Source organism: Lissotriton helveticus, chromosome 3_1 (genome assembly GCF_964261635.1).
Source record: "Lissotriton helveticus chromosome 3_1, aLisHel1.1, whole genome shotgun sequence".
NCBI lineage: Eukaryota > Metazoa > Chordata > Amphibia > Caudata > Salamandridae > Lissotriton > Lissotriton helveticus.
Genome location: NC_136061.1, coordinates 2,123,439,237 through 2,123,460,339, shown reverse-complemented (window position 1 = coordinate 2,123,460,339; position 21,103 = coordinate 2,123,439,237). Strand labels below are relative to the sequence as shown.

Below are 21,103 nucleotides of genomic sequence, written 5' to 3'. Positions count from 1 at the left end.
AATGGGAGCTTGTATCTCAGCTGACTGAGGGCTCGTGAGAGCGCGAAGTGCTCGGTGCAGGTGAGTGCAAGTTTTAAAAAGACAAGTAAATTCTGTCGCTTTCAATTTAAAATATACAAAATCGCTCTACTCCCGGCTCAAGCCTCAGGAGGTTCCGTTTTTGATTGATAGTTTGGTGACAGTGGAGTCTACGCTATCTCCGTCATGGCCAAACTTCTCAGACTGCACGATGGAGTAAAGGCCATCAAAGAATTTAGATGGGAGGACACATAGCCTTTTTTACCACATGGCACCCCCAAAATACACTGGCGGTAAGGGATTTAAAAAACATAAATATTCCCCCTTTGCCATAGAAGATGACTCCCATGGCAGGGGGGGGGCACTGTTTTTTAATGTTTTTATTTCAAAAACAAAATGCCACTTTTGGGTTTTGCTTGTGAAAATAAAAAAATATGTAACTTTGCCTTACGGCTCCATTATGTTTGATGGAGCCATAAGTCAAAGTTACAATGCATTCATAGGAATCGCATCAACAGCTACTCTCTTCGGCTATGGCCTCCAATCTCGTCCCATTGAAGAATTTTGACTTTCAAAAAAAGTGACTGCGTCTGAATGAAGAACCCTTCACTGTGACTTCATACAGCAGCTCCCTGATGACGACGCTCCCTCCTCAGACACAGTCTGCAGCCTTGCCCCGCTGAACTTTACTTTCTCAATGACTTTTTCTTCAAAATTCTTCTAAGTCCAAAAGTAAGTGCCGGCCGGGCCCCAGCCACTTTTTGTATCTGACTCGCATTCCATCGCAGTTGGCCATATTTTTCGACCCAGTCTCGCGCAACTAGATGTCTGCAGTTTACGTTTTGAACTTTTAGGAGCTAGGTTTTACCTTAAACTTTAAAGTTAATAACTCCTCTTCTACTTTTTGAATTTTTGGTCTCAAATGATTTATTATATGTGGTCTATGTTTCTAAATTGGTGTGGGTTTTTTCTTGCGTTCCGTTTTCACTTTATTACTGTTTGTGTGCTGCATTAATACTTTATACATTGCCTCTAAGTGAAGCCTGACTGCTTTTGTGCCAAGCTAACAGAGGATTAAGCTCAGTTTCATTTAGTGATTTTGTGTTTCACCCCTACAAGGATTGTGGCTGTTGCTTGAGTGGGGTTAACACCCCACTCAACCAACAACCCAATTTCCAATAATATATAATGGGAAAATAAAATTGATGCTGCATAACAATTGCTCAGATGCATTCCAACTGTCCATTTGGGAAATAGGGCTGAAATCTAGAGCAAGCACAACATTATGGTTCCTTGTAGAAAAGATCGGTTGAAAGAGAAAAGAAGAGGACAAAATGTGGAAGGTTAGGTAAGCAAGGTGCATAAGGACTCAAAGTAGGGAGCATAAACTGGTGAACACTTAACTAAAGGTCAAACTAAAATTAATCACAGACAACCAGGCACCTAGCTGCATGCCCCTCATGTCCACAACATTAATCACTTAGGGTCTGCCACCCCAGACACTGATCAGAATTGTTGTAAATAAATCACCCCTTTATGGTCCATAGGGGTTGAGTCTGTGAATTTTTTGCCCTAGAAGTAGATAGAACTGAGTCTTTCAGCTGGATGTTTTGAGGGGACATGTAGATTTTATTTTCTTTCAAAAAGAGACACACCTGTTCAACAAGAAAAGAAAACAAAATTGAGACTTACAATGAAGATAAACTGATTGGTCTCAGATGCTGATGTGCAGTTAATGATAGACAATCAAGTAACACTGTCAAAGACACATAGAATCATGCACCAAAAATGTGCCCCATAACATTTAAAATACCAAGGGGCACATTTACAAGGAATTGGCGTAGGGCAGTGTCACAATTTCTTTTGCTGCACTGCACTATGCCAATCCAGAAAGGACAGGAATGCATCATAATTACAAGATGCAGTGAATTCTTGTCCTTTCAACCAGTGCCAGTGCACATTTTGCAGCCATTCACCAATGCAGACACCCTTGCACCATAGTGCAAGGGGGTCTGTGTTGTTGGGCAGATTGTTGTGTGCAGGAAAGGGCACCTTCCGGCACAAAAACATTAATGAGCGGCCATTTCCTCTTTCTACATGTTCTGCAGAATGCAGCACATGTGGAAAGAGGAAAAAATGAGGGGAACTGTAAACATTTCTCCTTGTTAAGCCTGATCTAGGGAGGCGCAAGGTTTAGGTGCTGCCCCCGGTTTATCTGATGTTTTAAATCTGAGGCATCATCAAATTCCATGGCTGTTGAGTGGAAAGACCCACAGCAACACCCATGGAATGCCTCTTTCACGCAGAGTAGGCGAGGCAGCAACTTTTCTGCCTTGCCTTACTTAATATCTACAAGGCCATGAAAAGTTATGCAGGATGGATTTATGTGGCCTTGTAGATATGACTAAGCCCTGTGTGAAACTGAACACCACAAAAAGTGATGTTCTGTAGCTGCACGAGGCTTGTAAATATGCCCCCAGTCTACCCATGCTCCTCCCATCCATCACATGAATTATTATTCATGAACGGCGTCCTACGTCACGCGACGGCTGATGGTGGAAGGATATCCTTCCACCATCAGCCGTCGCGTGACGTAGGACTGATGGCGACGGCTGATGGCGGAAGGATATCCTTCCGCCATCAGCCGTCGCATGACGTAGGACGCCGTTCGCCTCTGGTTCTTTCTGGCCAAGCATTATCACAGGTTCGTGTTTTGAAAGTCATTTTACACCAGAAGGCTATGTCTGCCGTCTAAATACATTAGCTTCACGTTTTTATCAATCTTTTCATATACCAGAAGGCAACGTTGTTCGTCTCATGACATTAGGTATTTTAGCAGCAAGAGAACACATGCATATTTGTCTGATTTGTGGCTGGCCTTATTCAACATCGCGAATGTAAACAGCTCTTCAGAACTGAAAAATATGATTTACGAAGAGTAAACAATAATACTTATATAAACTATTCATCATATCGATATGAAAACGATTTTTAAATATCTCTATTGAACTGTCGAAAGTGTCTGTTGAGTAATACGTGGCTATTCCTGAAGAAGGCGCTGGTCGAATTTATTGTTGTGCCACTTTTTTTTTTTTGATTTTGTTTTTATAATATTGTTGATTTGGTCTATATTGCATATGGAAACAAATCTTTTTTCAATGAAATATGTATTTTAAAATGTGTCTTTTTTAAAGTTATAATTGTGACAATAAAAAGCAGAGCCTCAGCTGTTATTGTGTTGCCTCTTCTAGTTATCAGTTTACAGACAAAATGATATAATTGCCTAGGTTGTTATTTCTCATATATATTTGTCCCTGACCTAGGAATTGAATGACTTTTTAATTCAGGGGGTCCTTGTTATGTACAATATTTTCTGTACTGTCATAGTTATTGGCGATTGCTCCTTCCGAGTTTCCTGCACCTGCGTGTTTGAATTAAGTCCTATATCTGGGAAAAACAATCCCATCGCAGAGGATGGTTGACATAATGCTGCTGAAGTTGATTTAGTAGCCTTCCTAACGAGGAGAGGCAAGATGGCGGCCGCTTAGCTGTGGCTGTAACGGTGGAGCGGTGAGGACTTGTAGCAGAAGAAGCCCAACGGAGCTGTAGCCTCATCCGTGTGTGTTTCTATCGCATTTCTATCACATTCGGGAGCGGGAAATACCTTGTCTGGCGAGAAATCCTGGGAGGTATGCTGACAAGGCTCGCCTGCCGCGGGTCAGCGAGACAACTGTTGCGGGAGCTGGCGGCTGCGCTCGCTGTTCTCTCTCCCGGCCTGAAGCGCCGTGAGTGCACAGGAGGGCGGAGCTGGGGTCGAAAGCCGAGGCAGCTGAGGTTGGATCTCAGAGTAAAGCTTACCAGCGGAGCTGCACTCGTAGAAGAATCATGTGTGTGTGGGGCTCGACATCGGAGGAAGGGATGGCTCCTAAAATAAATCTGGCCGCAAAAGCTGCTGCGGGGAAAAAGAAAAATCAATGGGAGGAAACTGCAGCGGAGGCACTCGGAAGTCAAACGCCCTTGGCTGAACAGTCGAAGAAGAAGCAGCAGACTGCAGCCAGAACCCGTTTGGCTACTGCATCAATTGCGGACTTGTTTGCCAAGACTGGTAAGGGGAAGGAGGTAGAAGCAGCGACTACGGAGTCAGGGGGCATATCTATAGAGGTGGAAGTGGAGGTGGAGGTGGAGGCTCCCCTTGATGTTGTGGATGCCGGTGGGGTCCCCCCATATGATCCTCTCCCCAACACTCGATACCAAGTTGCAGGGAGAAGCCTCGCAGGGCCAAGTGGAGGGTCTAGTGGAAGGAGTGACCTCCGGGGATGCTGCTGCAGTATTGGGGAGGAAGGATGGGCTCCCGGGATACCCGGATTCTGGATTGGTTATTGATGGCCTTCACAGCGACATAGGGAGTGGGGTATTCCCAGAGCCATCGGAGCGGGGAATTACCGCCGAGATAGATACTCAATGCACCGTGACTGGGTTGGAGATTGGCGGGGCATGCGCTGGGGTTGGGGATGGAAAAGAGAGTGTCCCAAGCGAAGCCTTTTTCTCGGCCTCGGATGGGGTCGGTTGGTCCGAGGAGGATGAGGTCTGTAGCTCTTATTTGGACTCTGAGAGCGACCTAGAAAATGATCAGCCCGCAACTGCATTAAAGGTTCCAGCAGCGGCGGCTACAGGCGAGGTACATTCCCAGTATGAATTGAGTGGGGCTCACTTTTCCTCTATGCCCCTGCAGGGTAGCCTCGGCATGGAGCTGGCCCAAATGTCGCTATTGGAATCAATTCACCAGGAAATTATCGCCCAGAGGGAGGAAACGCGCCAGGATAATCGAAAATCTCAGATGGCTATGAGGAAGATGCAGGGTGTTCTCAGGAAGCTGTCAAAGGCCTGTGCAAACACTGGGGACAGAGTCTCAAATCTAGAATACAGGATAGTATCAACGGAGACGGAAGTGGCCGAGGCAGTTTCCAAGGTTAACGCGCACCATTTCCAGGTGGTAGACATACAATGGAAGCTTGAGGAAATTGAGAACAGGCTTCGACAGAATAACCTGAGGGTACTGGGAATTCCGGAGGGAGTTGAGGGCTCCGATATCAGGGCGTACATCATCAAGCTCTTTGAACAAGCATTCCCTGAACTGTCCAGCTGGAACTGGTCTACGGAGGTACAGAGAGTACATCGCACCCCCTTTAAGATCAGAAGGAATACTAAGGAGGGGGATAAACCCAGGGCAGTTCTGATTTTCCTCTGTAATTTTATTCTGAGACAGGCTATATCGGATCTTGCCAGGCCAAATGCCAAACGAAGCAGCTAAGGGGTCTCATTTTTCGTCCGGCCGGATTTCTGCCACTCGACCGTAGAAAGACGCTGGCGATTAAGAGGTATGATCAAGCCCTTCCAGGATAAAAAGATGCAGGCATTTTTGATAAACCCGGCACAGTTAAAAGGCATTAACGAAGGGAGGACTCTGTTTTTCTCCTCTGAAGTGAAGGCCAAGGACTATCTGAACTCTTTAGGCAGTTAGACTGGATTTTCAAATAACTTTTGGTGGTACACTATGATAGATTGATGGATAGTAGGACTGTGGCTGGGGGCTGATTTTCGGAACTTTGTGTTTCCTTTCATGGTTTTTTTTGGATTCCCTTTGGTTTTGTTGTATTGTTTTTGTAGTCCTCACCGCTTACATCGTGTCTCCATTACACGCACAGACTAGGTCTGAGCACCTCACAGAGTAGGGGAGGGGGGCTCACGGGGGTTGGGCTGTGGATGAAAGTGGGCGGTGGGGTCGGGGGTGGGGGGGCGGGTATGGGTTCGAGGGGAAACTTGAAAAATGGGGAAAATGGTGCAGTATTGGACAAAGTATAAAATTAAGCAAGAAGTGGATGATTAAGGATCAGTTTCTTGTTGCAGGTCACCTAGTTCAGCAGGATGGCGGACATTAGAATTTGCACAATTAACGCGGGGGTTTGAATGACTGGAGGAAAAGGCAGAGTTTGGCATATCTCGTGAAATATAACAGAATAGACGTTCTTTGTCTCCAAGAGACTCACCTCCCATGGTCTAGGAGGAATTTGCTGCTGCTCAATGGTTTCGAATTAGTGGCATGTTCAACGCAATCCTCGGCCATTAGGGGGGTTGCTATCTTGGTAAAGTCATCTCTGGGAAAGGCTAGGAATGTTAAAGTTAACAGCAATGGAAGATGGGTAATAGCTGAAATGGATATGGGCTTTACATTAAGCGTTATATATGGATCTAACAAGGACGATCCAGAGATTTTTGACTTCTTAGAAGTAGAGTTAGTCAGTTGGCCTACACCTATAGTAGTAGCTGGGGACTTAAATATCTCAGTGGATTGGGGAGTAGGGTACGCTGGGCGGAAACCCAGAGTTTTTAGGGCATTACAGGCTCTTATCAGCTCACATGGGCTGCAGGATGTGTGGGGTGTTAAAGAACCTCAAAACCCTGGTTATACTTATTTTTCAAACCCCGCCCAAAAGTAAACGAAGTTAGATTACTTTCTTATATCGTCTTCTCAGATAAAGAGAGTAGATATTATAAAACTCCCGAGGTTAATTTCGGACCACAACCCTCTGGTATTATTGTTTGATCTGGGTAGGGTGGAAAGGAAAAGGACAGGTTGGGCTTTCGAAAGGAGATTACTGGTAGATAACAGGTTCGTTGAACATCTAACTAAATGGGTGGGTGAATTTTTTGCAGCAAACAGATATAGTACCTCCCGTAATGGGGTTTGGGAGGCTTTTAAAGCAACCTTAAGGGGAGAGGCCATAAGTTGTTCCGCTAGGCTGAGAAAAGAGGATAGGTGTCAGGTTGAGAAATTAATGGGGAAGTTAGCGGTTGCTGAAGAACAGCATGTTAAGGATATTGTTTTAAGGCGGGATAGCAGCGAAAGTCAAAATGCACTGTTAGTAGTTAAAGCAGCACTACAGAAGGAGGTAACTCAGAAGGCGATGGGCGAGTTTCAAACCTCTAGGGCCAAACGGTATGAAACAGGGGAGCAGGCAGTTAGAGCTCTAGCTCTCCGGTTAAGGCAGGAAAAAGCCAAGAATGTAATTTCTTGTATAGAAGAGGAAGGGAAAGAATATACCGAAGTGAAGGATATAGTGAGGGTGTTTGAGAACTTTTATAAAAAGCTTGAGGTTTTGGATAGGGGCCCTTGCCTGGATGACGCAGCCAGAGAAGAACTGGATAAAGATATTACGCTAAGGGAGGTTATAACCGCACTGCGGAAATTAGCCCCCGGCAAGGCGTCAGGCCCAGACGGGATCCCCCTGGAGGTATACAGAGCTATTGAATCTGAGATCGCTCCTTTGATGGTTGACTTGTTTAATGGGATTATGTACTCAGGGGTGGTCCCGGATTCATGGAAGGACACTAATATTATAATCTTCCATAAGAAGGGGAAACCAAGTGAAAAACCAGGGTCTTAACCCCAGATCTCGCTGATTAATTCGGATACGAAGCTGTATTCCAAAATTTGGGCCAAGAGGTTGGGCAGGATCATTGGCGGTTTTGTATCCCCGTGGCAGCATGGGTGTGTCCCTGGTCGTGGTACAACAGAACACACAAGCAGAGCAATAACACTGTTTGACGCCCAGGCTGCCACAGGGGGGGGGGGAGATGGCCATGATCCTGCTCGACGCAGAGAAAGGCTTTGACCGTGTTGTTTGGAGCTTTCTTTGGGGTATTCTGGCCGGGAGAGGCTTTGGCGAGAAAGTCATTAGAGCTCTTAAAGCCATGTATTCAGATCCGGCAGCAAGAGTGATGGTTATGGGCGAGAAATCGGACAAGATTGATATCAAGAGAGGCACGCGCCAGGGTTGTCCTTGTTCCCCCATTCTCTTTTCCCTTTATATAGATCCTCTCATCCAGGAAATATTAGACTGCCCTAGGATAACCCCTGTGATTTTTAATGGTTATGAGAATAAAATATTGGCTTATGCCGATGACCTGGCGGTTATCACCACCAACCCACAGCAGGCGCTCCCTGTTCTGGCTCAGATGGCGAAGATCTTTGGCTGTGGTTCAGGGTACTTATTAAACGAATCCAAGATGCAGATAATCTGTTAAAAAATATTGTTAAATCTGATTCTAGATTCGTGGATTCTGCTATCTATCTAGGGGTAAAAATGAATGCTTCAGTTGATCGAATTGTGGAAGAAAATTATACTCCCCTCATTAAGTCTATAGAATCTGAACTAAAAAGAATAGATGTACTGCATCTTTCGCTGGTAGGGAGGGTCAATGCACTAAAAATGCTAATGTTTCCCAGGGTGCTGTATTTGATTAGGGCCATACCTCTATTTATTGACGAAAAAATAATGAAAAGTCTGGAGTCCATATGTATAAGATTCATCTAGCAGTATGGCAAGGTCAGGCGGTATACCAGCCTCATGTCATTACCCAGGGAAAGGGGGGGAATGGCACTTCCGAATTTGAGACTCTACCATTGGTCTTGCCTCCTGGTCCAAATGGCTATTTTCTTCCATTCTTAGTTGGACCCTGGGGTGGAGAATATTCGTGGACAGAGCCCTCCCCCGATTTTTGAGATGCTGTTGGGGGGAAAGGCAACTGGTCTTCTGTTGTGTGAAGTTGAAAGGAGATATTATAAAAAGGCCAGACTTAAGACTCTTTATGGGGCCTGGCTGGTTTGGAAATCTATCCTTACATTTTTTAATGCCCCAAAGCTAAACTCTTATATACATCTCGGTAACTCTAGCCTCTTTCCTCAGCTGAGAGCAGACAGGAACTTTCAAGTGTGGAAGCGATTGGGAGTTAAGACTCTCGGGGATATTATGGAGGGAGATAAGATAGTGGGGTTTAATGTCTTACAAAGTAGGTTTGGTATTCCAGCCGACCACTGGCTTCTGTATGGCCAGATAGCTCGGACCCTGAAGGCCCTAAGACCAAAGCTTTTACCCCCGGTGGATCTCCCGTAGTCGAGGTTCTAGCAAGAGGGTGTAAGAAGATTAAAGTGGTGTATAATCTCCTTCTTTTGGGGATGCAAGACGATATGGAGAAGACTGAAAGTAATTGGGCTACAAAACTGGGGAATCCCGATGTCGATCTGGATTTGGCCATATGCCTGAATAAAAAGTTATTTCGGGCCTCTAATTTACGGGCCCAGCACTACAAAACGGTTTTTAACCTTTATTATACTCCGGCAAAATTGTTCGCCTGTGGTGTAAGGGAAGATGATAGGTGCCCTAGATGTAATGTTGGCCAAGCGGATATTCTACATATGTTCTTCCACTGTAATCAGCTGGGGCCCCTGAGGGATGATATAATGAAATTTTGGGAGGGGCTGCTAGGTCATAAGATCGATCTATCCCCTTCCCTGATGACACTGGATACAGATTCTAAGCTGAATTTGGGGAAGGATGAGGAAGCCCTAGTTTTTATGCCAGTTGCTGTGCTACAGATTTTAATTTCGGCAGGTTGGAAAGATGCTACGGCTCCCTCCTTCCAGATGTGGCTCTCTAGATTATTGGGTATACACAATATTGAGTCCAGCCTTTATGAATTGAAGGGTGTAAATAAACATGAGATGGGAAGACGCTTCTGGGCCCCCATCACAAACGGGAGGGAAGCAAGATTGTGATCTGGGAGGTAGTATCGCAATGTTATGGATCTGAATGTTTTTGTTGGGCTCGCCAGCGGTAACTGTTTCTGCTTCTATCACTATGCTTTTATTATTATTGTGCATATATTCTCCGTTTGTTTTTACTAACCCTGTGTATATTGGTCTTAATTTTTTAGCTGGGCGTTCGCCCAGGTTTTTGTATTTGTGCTAAATGAATTGCTATGTCCTTTTATTGCATCTTAACACCAATACAAAAAATATAAAAAAAAAAAGAAGTTGATTTAGTAGCAGGTGTATGTTGGAATGGTGCTGCTACAGTTGCAACATGCTTACCACCATGTTCTCCAGAGTTTGGTAAAGGCAGCACTTCAGTTCTTCTTTACCTTTGAAGTTGCAATATTTCACCTACTAATTGAATTGCTTTCTCGATGATCCATTTGTTATAAAAGGAGACATCCAGTGTTGAAAAATGAATGAAAGAATATAGCCCTTGTTTTTATCAATGATCCATTAAAGTAGCACAGCCATACTCTACAGAAGACGATATCTTGTTTCAGCCTGAGATAAGTATCCAGAAGAAGGATTAAGTTGTTGACCAAACCAGCTGCTTCTTAATTGACATTGGAATATGATCCTTTCATCTTATGCAGATGGCCTTGCAGGAAGTGCAACAACAGAATGGTTTTGCTCATGATACAATCTCCCTTGCAGAATTCCTGTGTCAAACTCTCAAAGGCCACTAGCATTTGGATCAGGCAACCTATTAGCCTCCATTTGTCAACCTCAATTGTCATGTCTGTTATGTTCTTTCCTTTGTAGCATATACTCATTACTACACCTGTACTGCTCAAGCAGGCTTTGGAACATCTAGAAGGTGAAATTCCAATGGGATGGGTTCTCTTGTAAGAGGGTTATTACAAGGATTATCTTAGCTAGTTAAATGATCCTGCTTGAGTCCTTGAAGGAATGACTGAAATGTGTGCACAACCTATGCCTGGGGACCAGTATGCTGTGGACTACTACTTCTTTTTTTAAGAAAGCTTGTTCATTTAGGTTGTTGAAATGAGCTAAACATAGCACTTTGATGTGTCTGCCTTCCGCCAAGGCTATCACAATATTAGTGCCGTTGTTAGTGGCAACAAAGCCAATGCTGAGAGCTCTGTGTCAAAGCCATTCATAGACTTTAGGAAGAAATTTGTCCAGGTTGTTGGCTGCTGTGTACGATCTGCAACAGTTGTAAGCCAGCATATGCCTTGAAAAGTATCAGCAATTGTGGCACTGGCAATTAGCCTTTGTTTAATCCCCTTGAAGGTGGCCCAGCGTGCAGTGATGCATATGTAGTCTGTAGTTTCACAACTGGTCCATGTCTTTGTTGACATGGATGGACTGCCCATCACTGTCTTTCACTGCAACAACAACCAATTCCATTACTTGATGGGGCAGCTCGGCCAATGCAACTTTTGAAAAATGAGTCTGGCTTGGAATCTTCTATTTTGGACAAAAGGCCTCCACAAGATCCAGAAACCACTCCTTCCACCAAAGAAAAAAGTGGAATATCAATCACTAACACTTTGGATGGTTTCCCATTGTATAAATAGACCAAATTATGGGTTTGGTGGTAGATGTCTCATTGAACTAAATCTTTATAGAGCATTGATGTGTTTGTTTTTTTGTGATGGTCCCACCTTTAGTGACTTCCGTGGGATAGGCTGCTTGGGCATCATGGCATCCCTCACTCCCTTGTGCCATGCTGAGGTTGCTGCAGGTAATGAGAGCACATTTTGGGTGATAGTGTTGCTTCTTATCATCTTCATCATCATCCCCTCCCAACTATACAAGTTCTTCTCTCTCAGGAAAAGCCATCTTTTTTAAGTGTTATTCCCGCAGGATTGGATGTTGTTTTTTCATATGAGCTAATTGGCTCCAGTGCCATAATGTTCACCTGGCTTCTCTCAATGCATTGGTCCAAAGAAGATGATGCAGCAGAGATTGCAAACAAAGTATGAGTGATGTTTTCAATCAGAATTCAAATCCAAAATGATCAAGGGCTCAAAAACAACAGGAAAGAGTCTTGAGGACAGGAAGTGTAAGATGATACTCAGGGTACAGTAGCCTCATGCTGTATGGCACTTCACCCACACAGAAAAATAAAAAGATGCATTTCACTCTAAACATTTACCCAAACACTCCACTGGGATAAACGTTAAACTTTAAAGGAATGTATGAAGTTAAATTATCGGTTCCTGGAATTAAAATGACAACTCCTCATAATTCGGTGTTTGTGTTGTTTTCTAGCTCCCACAATAGGATTTGTACCTGAACTAAATCTTTTTTTTCAAGCAGCATGGTATAGCTACATAATTTTAGACTCAAATCCTTAATGTAAAACATTGGACTTTTTGCAAAATTGCACAGGTGTGAAGAAAATGTAGCCTCTATGAAGAGCAGCAAGGATACATTTGCCACTGTCATTTTAAGGCAAATATAAGGCCTAAAACACTGATCTGAATTTTTCAGGTGCCATAGATAGTTTGAATTTCCAATGGAGGTGAAGTTAGGAGTATGCAGGTTTTGTGAGGTTAACATTGTGGGTTCACGTTGTCATGTGTGTGTGGTTAGAGTGGAGGAGCTAGACATCACTTAGAAAAAAATGTAAATTTACAGCATTAACAATTTAAAGAAGGATGGCTGCCAATAACATCAAACGTTTTTTGATGAACTTGACCTGTATTGTTCCATTTACAACCGTATATTACCTCAATATGGTTAAGAAATAGGACGGGGAGATAGGTCACAATCATTACCTCACATTAGGTAAATTGTCCTATGTTTTTGTATCTCAGAATGCCTTTTCACTGAATGCTGAGAATATGATTACTGAAAGAAACATTTAAGAGCCTATACCAAAGTTAATATGCACAGAGTTCGGTCATGAATAATGTGATGAAATGTTCAAGGCAAAGATGTCTTTAGACTTCAAGTGTTATCAGGAGATCTCTTGTACACAGTTGAACTTTAGTTGTTACCTTTTTGGATAGTATGTGCCACCCTACCCTATGGTCTAACCTGTATATTTGTCTGTTGTATGCATGTGGCATTACTGCTGCATGAACATAGCTAAAAGGCAACAAAATGCTGTACAGGTTAGACAAGCATAAAGTCAACAACTATAGAGGAGGTAGCTGATTTGTGCACTTTTATGCGTTCTGATGTAGTGTTCTTTAAAAAGGTGAATCATCACCTCTTTCCTAAATCAGAGCACCATTGGGGGTGGTCCTGATCGATATGGGGATGTTGTTCTCGATAAAATGGCTTGCTGTCTTGTTCTTTATGTTTTTACAACATTTAGTCTCCAGTCTTATGGTGTTATGGCTGCGGATGTGCGGAGAACCACACGAGATGCTGAACTTGTCTGCAAGATGAACAGGTGTGCTGGTTATGATGGCTTTGAAACAGATGCCGCTGGTTGTGTTGATGGTGTTGGCTGGCAAAGGGAGTAAATGGAGTTCCATTAGAATGTGGATGATGTGATCTTATTTCAACATGCTGTATATGAGATGCACTGAATGTAGGATGCCTTAAAGGGTGCAAGAGTGTAATCTGAGAGACCATGGATCAGGGCGTTACCACCATCCAGATGCAAGAATACACAGACTTCAACATCAGTTCTGAAGTCACTTTCTGAAGAAAACAGTTTCACTTTCTTTAGAAGAGAGAGCAGGTACCAGGCCATCTTAGAAACTGTTTCACTTTCTATATATAGAAGGGATATCTGGTTCCAGGCTGTCTTTGTGTTATTAGCCAATGTGTTCCTTGAGGGTGAGGTCAGTGTGCATGATGAATCCAAGTGACTTCGCAATCAGTGAATGTTGGGGGTCATTTCATTGATCCATATTTGTAGTGTTTCCATGTGGTCGGGATGAACTTCCGGTAGGTGCTGAGCATCTAGGTTTGTATGATCTGCAGACAGTGTTTTAGGTGTTGAATATCCGAAGCAAAGAAGACTTTAAAGCAGAGTTGTCTTTCATCCACATAATGGTGGATCTTTAGGCCGTAATCTGTTCAGTTTACTCTGACATTTCCTTCTCAAACCCAGGGAGTTATGGTATATTATGTTATGTTAGCCTGTACAACCTTTTGCTTTAGAAATGGAATGGAATGTTTCTGTTTCAATAATTAATGGCAAAATACCAGTGATACTCAAAATGTATTAGCATATCACTTTTTGGGTCATTGTGTCTGTGTTGAAATCATAACTGATAGATTGAAATTCTGCTTATTTCTGAAATATTGCACCAGCTGTCCTATTTTAGCTGCTTTGAATGGCCATTTCTACAACTATAGACGTTCAATATAACTTGGTAATGTTTAAAAAAAGAAGCTCATACTGTCAGATGTGGCTTTAGAATTTAGCAATGATAAACACTGCAGTGTGCATTAATATGGCAAGTGATAAATCATGATTGCAAACCAACATTAATTCATCTTACGTGTTGAATGCATCCACGTTGTTAACTTTGTGCACAAACGAATATGCATTTATCAATGAATGATTGTAAAATGGCTGACGCTTTTCTGAAAATGTCCGATGATTAATTGCTTCTGCTTTTGATTTAAGGTCACTTTGGGTCCGGTGTTGCATCTTACTTTATCTTCCTGAGATGGTTATTTGGAATCAATATCGTACTTACCATAATGACAGGAGCCTTTGTTGTACTGCCTGAGGTAAGATCCCTTCCCTACATCCATTTACATAGTTAAAAGAGACTAGCTCAAGGGCTCATCCGAAAACAATCCATTCAATCAACTCAGAACTATCAGATATAGTTATACTCGGGTGAATTATCCTTCCAACAATTAGCATTGCGTTGAAAATTGATGTCATTATTATTTTTGTAAATAACGTGCTTGACACCCTATTGTCAGTCATGGTTCTTGTCCTGAGATAAAATGGAAATGATGCTGCCCATCTATGGATTTACATTACTGTACCGATGCGTCAAATTGATTATTGGATGTGTATATTCAATTAAATATACAGTAAGTAATGTAAAGGTATGTACCATGTATCAAACATCTGAGTATCCCCTTAACAGCTTATATAGGACCAACAACAATTTCATTTTCTTTCATCATATATTTGATCACTGACAATAATGGGGTCATTTAGACCGGCTTCATAAAAATGGGCGCAAATACACCCTAACATAAATGACATCTGCACCTTGTTGCACCCTCTGGTATTTTTGCACCTGATAATTATCTGTGTGCGTAAAATCGGAAAAACAAGCTCAAACTACATTTGAATATGGTTTACAGAAATTAGTACCCTTGGAGCACTCATTTGCATGTCCACTTAACACAAGTTCCAACGTGGTGGGAAGTGCTTTTGCAAGTGTTTGAGCAGGTCTTAATAGGAGTAGTGATAACATACGCAAAACATGTGTTTGCATTTTAACATTATAAGTTGAATGTAAATACCCTCTGAAGGCTTTAATAGCACATAGAGGCTGTGAGATTTATTTGTATCTATTTCAATGTTAACTACATAACAAAGGTCAGAAAAAATCATGTTTGCATTTTTTTTTTAAAAGCTGTTTGTGAAGCTATCACTCTACGATTAGAACTAACACCATGATAAGTTCGTTTTACGTTTAGCTGTGGATCTTGTACAAGTCAGGCAAGGCCTTTGTTACATATTCTTTTCACTGAGAAAAAAGAGAATAAAATGAGACCTACTTTCATATATTTTAACCTAGAAATATGTTTGTTAATAAATTTAAAGGGCCGTTCACATGGAATGATTCTTAATCCAGAGAGAGCTATTCAGGGGATTTCAGTGTCTAAGTGGGGTCTTTCCCCGGTGATGGGACATTACCCTTGTGGTAATTGTGCTGCATGTGGTACAACGAGTGTAGTAAAGAGTTGTAACATCAATGGGCAGGAAATCAAATTATATCATCACTCTGATTGTTTGACAAAAAATGTAATTTACTGCATAGAGTGTCCATGCGGTTTAGCATATATTGGAAAGAGAACCCATGAGGTTAAAAAACGAATAACACAGCACCAGTCACGTATAAGATGCAAGGTGACTTCGGCCCCTCTGGTCGACACTATCAAGAAAAATCACACATGCCAACTGAAATGAAATGGTTCGTACTAGAGCTGGTCAAAAATTCCAAAAGACAACGCCGTGTAGATCGGCTGCTTACCCAAAAGGAGAACAAATGGATTTGGGCCTGCAACACTGTAGAAAGGGGGTTGAATTCAATGATTGAGTGGCATGCTTTGGCCACTTTATAATGGCCCACTATAGCGTTTTTGGTGCTTTATTCGGTCCCTTGATGTGACCAACACTGAGATGAGGACAAGGTCCATAATTGACCCTCCTGATTGCCCTGTTAGCCTTGTTATTCTGGGTTAGTAGGTTATGATTTACTATCAATTTCTTCTTTTTTTAAGTAAGTTCTGAGATAGGTGTGGGTTGATACTTAGATTATATTACGAACTTTTTTCCGTTCAAAGATGGCCGCGATCTGAGAATACCTGTGTTATAAACATGTGTTAAAAACATGGGCGAATAAATACAAACCAAAATTTATGTACACACCTAGCACTTATTCTTTGAAGGCACTTCATTTATCTTTTAAGGTATTAGTTTTGGTAGACGATGTGTGATCATGATTAGGGGTCAGTATATTATATACTGCATGATTATTGCAAACATTTTACGTAAATATATTGGAGATGTTTTTTGAATAAATCATTGTAGCCTTTATATTGGTGATGACTCTAATACTAAATGTGGCGTATTTTCTAATATACATCATTAACGCCACAATCATTTTAGCCATTCTAAGATGGCCGTGATCGTTTGTCGGCGTGTGACATCACGATCCTCGTCTATGTTGAGAGCGGCTCCACTACACACCGCACTCGGTCTTTGTGAGTCGGGTGAATGTGGAACTAACGCCGCGGTTACCACAGAACTGAAGTAAGTGTATTAAATGTCTAGCAAATTTATCATTCTAAGATACTGTTGCCGATTACTTTAGGACCACGGTACTATTAGGACTAAAAAGGTTTTTTCGCAATATAGGTAACTGATGTGCTTCCTCGTAAAGTTTTCTTGTAAGTATGTCTTGATTTGTACACATATTTGGGTGTTCGGGCAGGACTAAGAATCTTGAATATTGGCTATTTTGGTGGGTAATTGAGCTGTTGTCTTTAATTCTAGATAGAAATACGACGCAGCCTTGTGCAGAGATCTTTGTTTAAGTATAGGGTGTGATGTTCCAATTCTAGTACCGGATCACTAGTGTTTCGACTTTGGACTTCTGAATTTCACACATTTGTGTTGTTGTTGTTGTTGTTTTTGTGTTTAGGCATCGAGTAATCTCCTCCTAATATTAAGGAATACTTCCGACTGGAAGTTCCTTGAATTGTGAGTTTTATAAATTGATATGTTGTGGTGGGGGCTCCATTTTCTCTACACACACTGATGTATGTCTTGCTGTGTGGTTCTCCGCTTTTACACAGGGGTGTGTTGCATTTGTTTGGGCCCTTTTGGGTGAGCAGACGATACTTTATGTAGGGATATGTAAATTTTTACATTGGATGTATATATTTTAATCTTTACTAGATAGGTATGTGCAACATTCCGTCCTGATGATGGTCCTGCGGATCGTGTAGACCGACGTGGGACCGGAACGTCGACATCTAACATCGTTTTGCTTATACATCATTTGTTTGGATTTTGAACTTAATGTTGTATAATATGAAATGAATGTGTTGTATGGTATTTAAGCTCCCCATACTCTGAGCAAAAGGTGTTTTTTGATACTACTATTATTTGTGGTTAGAACCTATGTAGTATATATGTGTTGCCATGTTGCAATTATAACAATGAAGAGTACACAATCTTAATAAATATTTGTGTAGAAGTTGTAAAATTTCCCTGCATTTTTTGATTTTTGATCACGGTTGTGACATCTCTAAAAATTGTAAATCCTTGTGAAACAATTCCTATGTGGGACAATTCTTGCTTTTGTTAAGTGGGGTCATGTCATATTCAAAGATACCATCAGCTGCACCCCCTACACTGACACCCTCACTAGCTACATGAAACACCTCATGTTCAAGATACAAATCACAGCCAACTTCTTCCTGAGCAGAACCTGGGTATACAGACCACCAGGACCCACACCAATTTTGCCTGCAATATCACAGACTTTGTGACACCCCTTCTCATAAATGCCAGCAACTTCATCAATCCTTAATGCCTCCATCGACTCAGCTACATTCCTGGACACTTGGAAAAATGCCTCCTTCATGCCCCTGCTCAGCTAACCATCCACTGACACAGCCCTACTTTCCAACTACAGACCCAACTCCCTCTTAACATACCTTGCAAAGGCAGTGCTTAATTTCAGCAAATGGTTGCAGGTGGGTTTTGGGCACCAGAACTTATTTTTCCTCATCAGACTTTGATCCAGAAAAGAAAAGTGAAAAATACAAAAAGGGGAAAGTAGAGGAAAAGAAAAGACGGAAAACAGTGATAGAGGGAGAAAGCAGGGATATAAAAGAACCTGCAAAAGTGAGACAAAAGAGGCAATTCATGTCTGGTGCTGGATTAAAAAGGTATGCGGGAATTAAGAGTATGCAGCCTTGATATTTGACATTATGATCTTCTATGGTGCTGGTGGCAGCTTCTGAGCATGAGTTGGGGCATCAGCAATTATTATTTTATAAATTAAGCTAATTAACCAACACCTCACCGACCACTTAAGTAACCACCTGCTGCTCAAAGCCACACAATTCCAGATTCAGTCCCAACCACAGTACAGAAACAGAACTCATATCTGCCACTGACAACATCCGCATGGTCCTTGACTGAGGATACTCTTTATTCTCCTGGACCACTTTGCAGCATTTGACAGGGTCTCTCACCCCATCCGCATCAGGTGTGAGCACAATAATGGCATCTAATGATCTGCTCTCTGCTGACTCTGCCCCTTCTTTACAGATAGAACATGAGTTGTTTGCTGGCACCTTATTCCTTACAAGCCAGCAAACTCATCTGTGGAGAGCCTCAAGGTTCATTACTCATCCCCACCATCTTCAACTCATACATGATCCTTCAGCCAACGTCATTCGGGCATATGACATCAACATCTTCCCTTACGCTGACTACATGCAACTCATACTCTTCCTCCAATACAAGTCAACACCATCACTGCAACCTGTTTCCACACCCTGAAGATGCTGTGAAAGAGTTTTAAGTGGCTACCAAACAACATTAGAAAAATAATCACTCATGCCTTAGTCACCAGCAAGTTGCCCTACAGGAACATCCTTTATGCTGGGATCACCAAGCAACTCATCAGAAGGCAACCATCTAGGCATCGGCATTCAGAATCATCCACAAACTCCCACACAGAAGTCACATCACACAACACCTGAGGGAGCGCCACTGATTCCTGATACACAAATGTACTTATTTCAAACTCCTCACACACACATTGAAGACCCTACACAACTTAGGCCCCTACCTGAATAGTCACATCTCCATCCATTAACTACACAGACATCTCCACTCCACAGGACTCCTACTTGCACACATCCCACACATTTACAGAACCAAATCAGAAGGATGGGCATTCTCTTACATCACTCCTAAAGCATGTAAAAACATCCCACTCCACATCAGAGGGTCATCCTCTCTTCTTGAATTCCACAATAAACTAAAGGCCTGGCTTTTAAGTTAACAAACCTACCATAGGCAGAGCTAGGCGCACACACCTGCTCAGTGCCAAGATACCCTTGCAGGTGATAGTCTGCTTTTCAAATAAACATAGAGTACCATAGTATGACATAACATAAATATGTGTAGGCAAATATAGGATATTTACATAATAAATATACAGTCTAATGTAATCTTTAGAAAGCATCAGCTTTCCCAATTCTATTTATCTTTGCTAGCTCTTGCATGGCCACAGAGCTCATACCCAGAATTTAGCAGGAGTAAATAGAGTAAAAACAATTTACTAGCTGGCCAGCACTGCTTTTTAGAAGTGACGAAATAGGTGTATGTTTTAATCGGCCACAAACTCTAGCAGCCATCACAGATGACCTTATCATTGTGGTCACTGGACCACACACATGAGACAGTATCGCCGGTCCGTGCTGGAATCCCGAGCGATTCCATGCAACTTTATTTATCCCCTCGAAACCGCGCCCAGCCCCTGGGGTGTATGTTAATACAATGGCTGACTCACTACAACCCTCACCGACTGAGGTCTGCATGCCTGACAAGATTTTCCTGAGGAATTCATGTCGTGTCACGGTCTAGTCCTCCGTCGTCACGTGACTCACCAAGGTACACCAGGAGTGATGTAACGCGGCGGACGGCCATTTCACGACCGCGGTGCAACGGACAAGACGGCTCTCCATTTGTGGAGTTCACATGAGCTTTAAGTTAATAAAATATAATAAGCAGTACTGCACCAAAGTGTCTGTCCTCGTTATTAGAAGGGCAGAACCTCAAATAACACAGGGGCGACAAGGTGGAGAATCCGCTTATCAGCTCCCCGTCGATAATTCCTCAGGGAGAGCCAGCACATACATGGCAGGATCCAACACTCGACCAGCCTGCTGTTGAGAGGCCTGTTCACCTTTCAAGGGCGTCGGCGCGTTAATCGGCATGCTTTCCAGTCCTTCCGAAGTTCCCCAGCTGCAGCTGCCACCAGTGGGGTGACTACAGGGTGATCCACCACGCACCCTCAGCAATGGGGTCACTCCAAGGATTCCTTCCCTTCTCCCCTGCTCAGCTCAGCCGGCAACGTGGCGCACGGCGCGCACACAACTATGCTCCATTACCTGCCAAGGTCCAGTGGCTCCTGTGAGTACACTGCCGCCAGCGTCCTCTGCCCTTACCCCCGGGCTCCCGGCTCTAAGGACACCAGCCAGAGCCCTACCCTGTGCAACGCCGCACCGGTACCATCAGTGCTCTACATGGCGCCACACCGCACCTGTACCCGTACGCAAGGCGCCCCGCCTTCCACGCTGCCCCCCCCCATGTGCGCACAGACCTTCTCCTTAAGGAACCCGGGGTTCCCTTCCTCCCTAAACCAGGGGAACCGGTCATGGAAAGGGTAATTCCTTAACTACCTATCCGTGCTGGAAGATGAGGGAGATGAAGAATTCTCCAGTAAACACAGGAAGAAAATCTTCTTGCATAATTTGGGACTGGAAGGCCTGCGAGTCTATGAAAATATGGTGAAGAAAACAAGAGCTTCCACCGACGACAATGTCTTTCAGCATGTTCTCGATGATCTAGACGGCCACTACCAACCTGTCATTTGCACGGCCATTGACCGGTACAATTTTTTCCAATGCAAGCAAACTGAGTATGAAACAGTGGAGGACTACATGGCAGCTCTAAAGAAACTAGCCATCAATTACAAGTTTGGCACCCTGTACGAT

At 42.9% G+C, this 21,103-nt stretch overlaps 1 protein-coding gene across 1 annotated transcript in view; it reads left to right on the top strand.

The window, feature by feature from the left end:
* Positions 1–21,103, top strand: part of TMC3 (transmembrane channel like 3) — a 650,080-nt gene that overhangs the window by 241,033 nt on the left and 387,944 nt on the right. The window contains exon 5 of the mRNA XM_078684118.1: positions 14,235–14,341. Coding sequence (XP_078540244.1) covers positions 14,235–14,341 — 107 coding nt within the window. The remainder of the gene's footprint in view (positions 1–14,234; positions 14,342–21,103) is intronic.